Source organism: Mytilus californianus, unplaced genomic scaffold (assembly GCF_021869535.1).
Source record: "Mytilus californianus isolate M0D057914Y unplaced genomic scaffold, xbMytCali1.0.p SCAF_2, whole genome shotgun sequence".
Taxonomy (NCBI): Eukaryota; Metazoa; Mollusca; class Bivalvia; order Mytilida; family Mytilidae; genus Mytilus; species Mytilus californianus.
Window position 1 is genome coordinate 120,444,873 of NW_026262668.1, and position 9,331 is coordinate 120,454,203.

The 9,331-nt window shown below is 29.8% G+C and overlaps 1 protein-coding gene across 3 annotated transcripts in view; it reads left to right on the plus strand.

The window, feature by feature from the left end:
- Window positions 1–8,230, plus strand: part of LOC127728683 (signal transducer and activator of transcription 5A-like) — an 87,153-nt gene extending 78,923 nt beyond the window's left edge. For all 3 annotated transcript variants that reach the window (XM_052236293.1, XM_052236290.1, XM_052236291.1), the window contains exons 21-22: window positions 2,033–2,167; window positions 4,241–8,230. In XM_052236293.1, the coding sequence (XP_052092253.1) occupies window positions 2,033–2,167; window positions 4,241–4,379 (274 nt within the window). In that variant the 3' untranslated portion in view covers window positions 4,380–8,230. The remainder of the gene's footprint in view (window positions 1–2,032; window positions 2,168–4,240) is intronic.
- Window positions 8,231–9,331: the final 1,101 nt, after the last annotated feature.

Consider the following 9,331-nt stretch of genomic DNA (forward strand, 5'->3'; position numbering starts at 1 on the left):
AATTTATTATGATGTTAAATTGTTGGTAGCTTATTTGACATGAGCCGAATTGTTGTCCTGTCAAATCCTGGGGTGTTGCTCAAGAAAATATAAAAAAACAAAGGGATGGAAAAAATTGTCCCATTGTTTGATCATGAGTTACAATGTGTCTGTTCTCTCTACGAACTTCTATGCTTGACCAACAGAAATTGTGCCACCTTGATACAATTTGTTTGCCTAAATTTTAATGATTTGTTATTAGTGTTTCAAGTAAAGGCACTTTAAATAATGCTGGTGGTTGTCCTTGTTGCTGCTTGCCATAATTGTTTGCCATTAGTGTTGTCAAATATGATGTTTTTGCCAAACCAGCTACTCAGATAATCTTTCCACTGATAAACTGGTTAGTAGAATGTCAAGTGTATGTTCATAGACCAATTTTGACTTCTGTACTTTACAATGGTACCATGTATTGCATTTAATCATGACATCCTTCAGCATTATAAGGTTAGCTTTCAGAGTTCCTGATGAAATTTAATACAGAAACGTGTTTGTTGGATTATGGACCTTAGAACAAATTGATTTTATTTCAGTTCAAGGTTGATTCGCATATAACTGATCACACCAGTAAAGGCTAATTCTATTTCACATAAATTGCATTTCACAGTATATTAATTGGCATTTTGTTTTACCAAACCTAGTTAGATAGAGGTGGCATTTTTACCTGTAATTCTATACAATATTAAGTTGAAGTGAATTAAAGACTTTGGTCAGCTACCAACTGTTCAGTATATATTTTTTTTACACCTAACCGAGCTTACTGTGCAGATTATGTTTACTTTAGATTTTGTCAAATTATCTATATACGGTTTAGGGTTTGTCTGTTGAACTCCACTTACAGTTAATAAGGATTAACTTTTCATTTTGTAGAAGGGTTGTTCATATACCTGGAAATATTTTTTGATTTTCTTAAATTTTTCATAAAAATACCAGTTTTTAGTCCCCTACTGACAAAGTTGAAGGGGATTTTAGGTTTGCACTCCGTCCGTCTGTCTGTCTGTCTGTCCATCCGTCAGTCCGGCAAATCAGTTTTCCACACTTTTTTTCTTCGTGCTTGAAGATATTGATTTGATATTTGGTGTACTGTTTAATCATGACAAGTTACAGATCAAGTTCATATTTTGTTCCGGTCTGGTGATTTTGTGCAGAGTTATGGTCCTTGGACTTAGAAAATTCACTCAAATAATCAGTTTTCCTCACCTTTTTTTCGTCAAGCTTGAAGATATTGATTTGAAAATTGGTTTATAGTTTTATCACGACAAGTTACAGATCAAGTTCAAATTTTGTCCGATCTGATGATTTTGTAGAGAGTTATGGTCCTTGGACTTAGAAAATTCACGCAAATAATCAGTTTTCCGCACTTTTTATACGACCACAAAAAATTTTGCGGTAGTATATTGGTATCACGTCGTCGTCGTTGTCCGAAGACATGTGGTTTCCGGACAATAACTTTAGTATTAGTAAATAGAAATCTATGAAATTTAAACATAAGGTTTATGACCACAAAAGAAAGGTTGGGATTGATTTTGGGGGTTATGGTCCCAACAGTTTAGGAATTAGGGGCCAAAAAGGGGCACAGGCTCTTTTGGGCCTCTAGTTTAAAATCCCCTTCAGTTTGTAATAAAATTGCCCACTGTTTAACTGTCAGGGTTTGTTTACTTTTCCATTCAGTGTATATAGTATGTAAGAATGAATACAATCTGTATCATTATGTATAATGGGGGAAAGCATACTTCAGTCTATTTTATTTTTAAGGTCAAAGGTCATTACCTTATAACTGTATCATACTCAAGATAATTCAATGTTTTCATAGCACATTTACATTATTTCCTTAAACTTTTCTTGGTGGGGATCAAACTTTTCTGTAAAGGGATCTACATTTTCTGTGATGGGATAAAATTATTTTGAATATAAATATTGAAACAAGATTTATCATATTTATACAATATCAGCATCAGTTTATTACCCTCTGCTAAATTGAATTATTTATTTTCAGTGGTGCTGCACCTATGAACTATGATAACCCTTCAACACCTCAAGCCATTGGTTACAGTGGTCCAGACTCTCCAGCCAGTATATACAGTCAACCTATCTCAACACCAGGATCAAATGTAACCAGTACTAATAACAAGTAAGTCATACAGTCAATATACAGTCAACCTATCTCAACACCAGCATCTAATATTACCAGTACTAATAACAAGTAAGTAATATACAGTCAATAAACAGTCAAACTATCTCAATACCAGAATCAAATATAACCAGTACTAATAACAAGTAAGTAATATACAGTCAATAAACAGTCAATCTATCTCTACACCAAGAGGACCACATGTAACTAGTACTAATGACAATCAATAATATAAAGTCAATACACAGTCAATCTTTCTCAACACCATGAACCAATGTAACTAGTACTTATAAGTAAGTCATATACAGTCAATATACAGTCAATGCATCTCAACACTATGATCTAACGTACCTATACTAATGATATATAGTCATTATACAGTTTATACTGTCTTATTGTCAATGGGCATATGATTTATAACAAACATGTACTGTAAATTCAGAAATTATTGCAATGTTTTTTTCATTATTGTGAAAATTGGGAAGGGATATGTTTTGCAAAAAAAAAAAGGTCAGATTAAAATTTGAATAGCATGTTTTGTATGCAGTAATTTCCCAATCTAAAATAATTTCTACACTATTTTTAGTTAACTTACTCATATATCAAAAGACTCCTTAAACAGTTCCCGAACCTATTCTTCAGTACACCTATTTTGGACCTATAGTTACTAAAATCTTCCAGCTGTAAAGTATGCAAGACTAAGAGGAAGAGAAGTTATGATATTGCTAACATAACTTGTACTTATCACACATGCCTCTCAGTGAGAACAGTGTTTACAGGCAGCCCTTTTCTGCTAGTTTATTTTTACTTGTACTACGCAGTGAAATATCACATAAAAAGGACCATACATCACATTTCACTGATACTGATACAATTGACTATACATAAAGTGTAAATATGCATACATGTTTGATTGAGTGTACATAGAGTACAAACACACTCAAATATATTTGATTGAGTGTACAATGAGTAAAAACACACTGATAGAGAAATTCAGATATTTTTGTGGGTGCTTACTTGTGCGATTTGTGGACAAAAATGGAAGTTTAATTATCATGAATTCAGGAAATGTTGTATACAAATAATGCTATGAAATTTATAGTGGCATTTTTTTATTTTAATGAAACTCCTGTCGAAATTTTCACAATAATGAAACATCTAAAAAAAAACAATCTGTTTTCACATTATTTGATTGATTGTAGATGGAGTAAATAATATTATACATATTTGATTGATTGTAGATGGAGTAAATAATATTATACATATTTGATTGATTGTAGATGGAATAAATAATATTATACATATTTGATTGATTGTAGATGGTGTAAATAATATTATATATATTTGATTGATTGTAGATGGAGTAAATAATATTATACATATTTGATTGATTGTAGATGGAGTTAATAATATTATACATATTTGATTGATTGTAGATGGAGTTAATAATATTATGCATATTTGATTGATTGTAGATGGTGTTAATTATATTATATATATTTGATTGATTGTAGATGGAGTAAATAGTATTATACATATTTGATTGACTACAGATGGTGTAAATAATATTATACATATTTGATTGACTACAGATGGTGTAAATAATATTATACATATTTGATTGATTGTAGATGGAGTAAATAATATTATACATATTTGATTGACTACAGATGGTGTAAATAATATTATACATATTTGATTGATTGTAGATGGTGTAAATAATATTATATATATTTGATTGATTGTAGATGGAGTAAATAATATTATACATATTTGATTGATTGTAGATGGAGTAAATAATATTATACATATTTGATTGACTGTAGATGGTGTTAATAATATTATACATATTTGATTGATTGTAGATGGTGTAAATAATATTATATATATTTGATTGATTGTAGATGGAGTAAATAATATTATACATATTTGATTAAGTCAAGGAGGTCATATAACCTCCTTGATCAAGTATACATGGAGAAGAAACATTGCACCTATGAACTAATAATTTCTGTAGATATTAGATAGAATTTATTGAGGAGTTTTATTGATCACTAAATTGTTTGATTTTAGTTTAATGGATCTTGGTGCAATAGCTGAAGCGAGTGAAGATGACATGCTGGATGCATTCATTAGCCTTGACTATAATGCTGATAATCTGAATGACATGAGTCTCATGGAAATATTGCCTAGTATGATGGCTAATAATTAAAATTATAAATATGTTGTCATTGTTATTACATGTATATCAATAATCAAAATTGGAAGGTAACCAAGGTTGATTTGATAACAGTGACATAATATACTCTAACAAAAAGAAATATATACAGCAATTAATGAATGTTATAAGAATGTTGAATCATTGACAACCTACGTATTATTGTTTGTTGAATTAATGTCATATCAGTTCCTCTTGTAAAATATTACCAAAAAAATATACAATAACTGTCGTTATTATTGTATTGTTCAGCTATTCTTATTTTCAAATTTATTTAAGACGACCATTCAAAAAATGTCTGTTTCCCCTCATCCCAGGTCATGGTTTTAAATCAGACCAGGCAGGTATGTTAAGTCCTCTTAAGATAACTCAATTTCAAGCCAGACTGTGGTTTCAAATTGCTGATACTTCAGATGAGATTTTGTGAATTTTGGAGCATTTGAATGTAAAATTGTGAATAATATTTGAATATCTTGTTACCTGAAATGTGGTGCCAAAATGGATTAAGGTGCATTTTTTCATTCCAAAATTTTGCTACTGTTTCTTTTTATCCTAGATTTTTATTATGATATGACTGAGACATATTGACAAAAGAAAAGAAAAGAATACTAGGTTACTAAAATATAAAGAATAATGGCCAGGCAAAGAAATAAAGAATGGAGAAAAAGACCCAAAAATGTTTTAAAGACACCCAGAAATTAAGACTCAACATCCTCTTTTATTTGTGAAGATCAGAACATAGAACAATTTAATTTCATCAAACATTTATTTTGGACTAAATATTAAATCTCTATTAACAGTAAATTCACACAGTAGGTTATTAAAATCAATCAATATATGATAATGTCATAAATTACATGAGGTACTAAATAAATATGTCTAAAACAATTGTGTATTAAAATTTTATTCTGTATGATGTCTGTACTTGGTAAATACTTAAACAATGTTTATTTTGTGTAAATACTTATACATTGTTTTACCTTGAAATAAGAAAATACAAAGCTTGTTTGTATGTTGGCACTGAAGTTGGAGTATTGAGTTATTGGTATTTTATTTATTGCTTAAAACAAGGATTTATATAGTAAGACTTGCAACCTAAATCCTCGTTTAAAACAATACAAAAATAATGCAGTGACTATTTTTATGCCCCCGCCGTAGCGGTTGGGGCATTAAGTTTTACCCTTGTCCGTATGTACGTACGTACGTATGTCTGTACGTACGTCCCAAAATTGGTTTCCGTTCTCTAACTTGTTTTAACTGGTTATGGTACATAAAGATATATGAAACAAAGAAATATAGGCCACGACTATATGGTCCTTTTGTACTCTGTTTCTTTGTTAGGCTTTGCCTTTTCACAAAACTAAATATCCATCAATGAATGGCGAAAAATTTAATCGTTACAATATAAGAAGAATTAATCACTTTTTCAAAGTGCAGTTTGAATTCATTTCTTCATGTTGTCAACTGTTGAAAAAATCAGCCTATTGTTAAAGAAAGGCAGTTGTTAATATAAATCAGATTTGGTGTAATAAGAACATTCTTATCCACCAATTCAAATGATTGACTTTCTGTTTCACAAGAAGTTTAAGAATTCAAACAGCTAATAGATAATTTTGTCAGCTGTTTGAAGAGAGGAATTCAATAATAACTTGAAATTTTCTGTGTCCTTAGTTTTATGGAAATGGCATAACTATTTGGATTTGTACAGTAAATCCAAAAGGAGGTGCTGATATCATTTGTGGATTCTGTAATAGACCTGCTTAGTTTTTAATGATTAGATAAGTACCACCATGACAGAAAATGACTGTATCATAGTAAGACAATCTGATTTGAAGGTTGCTTTCACTTTGTTATATTTGCATTGGTAATACATATATCCTTATTATTTTTACACTGTCCATTTCTTCTGAAGTCATTGATTGAAAAAAATGGTTTTAAAGTAGTTATTAAAGAAGAGTCTATAATTATATATTTGAACTTTTAATATTTTATCCGTATTAGTCATTGTATATAAATGTAAAAGAAGAAAGCACAATACAAGTTTTTATGTATATTAATGTAAAAGAAGAAAGCATAATACAAGTTTTTAAGTATTAATGGAGGAGATATGATAAGGTTATTGTTTAGGTATTATAAATATGTCAGAAAATATTTTTATTGGAAATACTTGCTTTGATAACCTAAATGAACATACATATAGGATTTAAAGAAGCTTTTATAATATTTTATTGCTAAAGTACCAGCCATTTTTATGCAAATATGTCATTTGTGATACCATACCTAAGAAGAACATTGTATATTAAGGATTTTAATAAAAATTTGAAATTTTTTTCGTTTCTTTTAAGACAGAAACTGTCGTCCAAAAAATATTATCAACAATTGAATATGATCAGGAGGTCTTACAGTATGTAAAATATCTTATTAGGGCTACTCACATGTAAAACAGATAAAATGGTGAGTGTTTGGGTCAATAGGAACTTTTGAACCCCAACCATGCATAGAATTTGAAAGATTACTTATTATATGTCTTCAGCTAAACTTAGAAAACAACCCCAATGTAAAGCTATTGTTTAACAATTGTAAGGGGAGATAATTGACAAACCTATGCAAGTGCCTAGACATTAATGTTATCATATTTTTTTCTTTTGATTTATAATATGTGCCATATGATTGTTGTATGACAATGTATATGTAGAAATATATGAACTTGTGTTTTGATTAATGATTCATTTTGTTTACTGATTAACACAATTTCATAAACTCATATTTATATATCCTGTGTTTGTCCATAATCCCCCAATTTTTTACTAGCATGGCATTTTCATTAGTGACTTCAACTACAGCTTGGTTGTTCTAAGAAGTCATATTTCAGATAAACACATGAATCATTAGATCACCAACTCATATGCTGTGCTTGAATAATTTATTATGGAACAAAATAATAGTTGTCATGGATAACTTTTGTTAGGAATATTAATTGACATCCTTAATCTTACAAATTCTTCTTATTCAGTGTGATTGAAATACTAATAAACATCTTTAAATTACCTTGATTTATATAGATTATTGGATTTTCTTCACATCGATGTTGTAAAATACACATGATGAACCTTTTTTTGGCAAGTAATAGTAGAGAACTATCCAAAAAACCTTACATTGTGTATAGTGACTGATTTTTTACAATATCTATACTCAGAAAACCTGATAATCTGTTTATCATGCTATTTCTGGTTTTTTTTCCTTCCTTAAGACAGTTTTGCGTGTGACAAAAGTAAGCTTGATAACTACTCGTCACACATTGTGACGTCACTGATAAGCTCTGCTCATGTCTCAAAGCCGTGATACAAGAATTAAGGAGCGACTGAGCAGGGTGATATAGGCAAAGGGAAGCGCAATAATTGTAGTTATTGGCATGATATTTTCTGGTTGACCTTAATTATGAACTGTAAAGTTTTCAGGCAGAGTTTTTTGCTGAATTTTGGACTTCAGATGGTTGAAAACAACATCTTATGGTATATGGTTATCTTTCTGTTGTATTATTATTTTTACTTCTGATTATTAGAAATTTGTATCTAAACTTTACTATTTTAACATGGAGTTTGAGTGATTCATTTGCATAAAGGTATTTTTTATATTCAGTGACTATTCAATGTCAAAATAATGAATTTATACATATATTATATATATATATATATATATCAGTTGATGAACATAGAAAACAGTTTTCGTGCCACACATACCATTACAATGAATTTATTCCACAGAACCATCAGTTTGAATATGCTTTTAAAGTTGTATTGAAGTCTATATTATTGTATGATGAATAAATAAATGAATATAGTTTGTTTTTGTTTTTTTTCCATGGTACCCATACACGATTTCAGGTGAATTTTCAGATGTCAAGCACATTAAATATTTAATATTTGGTTTAGTTTTTATTGTTAATTTTTAGCTCACCTGGACCAGAATGATGAGCTCTACCTATTGTCTGTTCACGTCAAAACTGTCAGACGACTACTTTTAGGAGTTTATGACCTAAAATGACGAATTTTACTACTTTTTCCTATTTTGTCTATTATCTTGAAAACTATATCAGATAGAAAGACAAGATATAAAAATAAGCCTAATGGCCGATTTCTTCAGTTGACTGGTTTTTTGAAGTAATTACTCTTTAATGACGATTTTTACCAATTTTTGGCGTTCTTGAAAGTTATAAAAGATAGATAGATACTTTAAATAACAAAAATAACGAGCAAGACAAGATCTACAATCAGGTCACATTCTGCCGAAAAAGTTAGTAGATAGGAGTGATTGTCCTTAAATGACAATTTTGTTACCTTTTTTTGTGTTTTGGGCAAAAACTTAAACTGTAAATAGTAGTCTACAATGTTGCAGATGTAGGAGTACATGTAATTTATTATATACATGTTCAAAATGTAAGTCATCTGGCCGTGCAGCTATGTCATTTATGGTTATCTTCATCAGCGAGACCATCCAGTTCTTCAGGGGATAATTCCGAGAACGGAGAATCTAAATGACTGATAACAATAATCTTAAGATGTCTGCTTCAACCCCTGTAAAGGTTGACAGCCTAGAATATGAGTTAGAATCACATCCAAATAAGGAGTTTGTCTCTAATTTATGTAATGGTTTAAGATCAGGTTTGGAATGTATGTTTGTTGTAAACAAAGAATGTTTTTTTCTGCAAGTTCACAACCTTATATTGTTTCTGATTTGATCGAAAAAGAATGTGAAAAAGGTTTTGTTTATTGGTCATTTAAGACCTTACCTTTTCAAATTTATAGGGTAAGCCCTTTGGTAGTAGCAACTAGCAAATACACAGATAAAAAGCTCATCTTAGATTTATCTTCTCCTTATGATGATGAAAATTGTCAAAGCTTTAAAGCGTTCTTGTTCTATGTCATATGTTAAAATTGATGATGCTA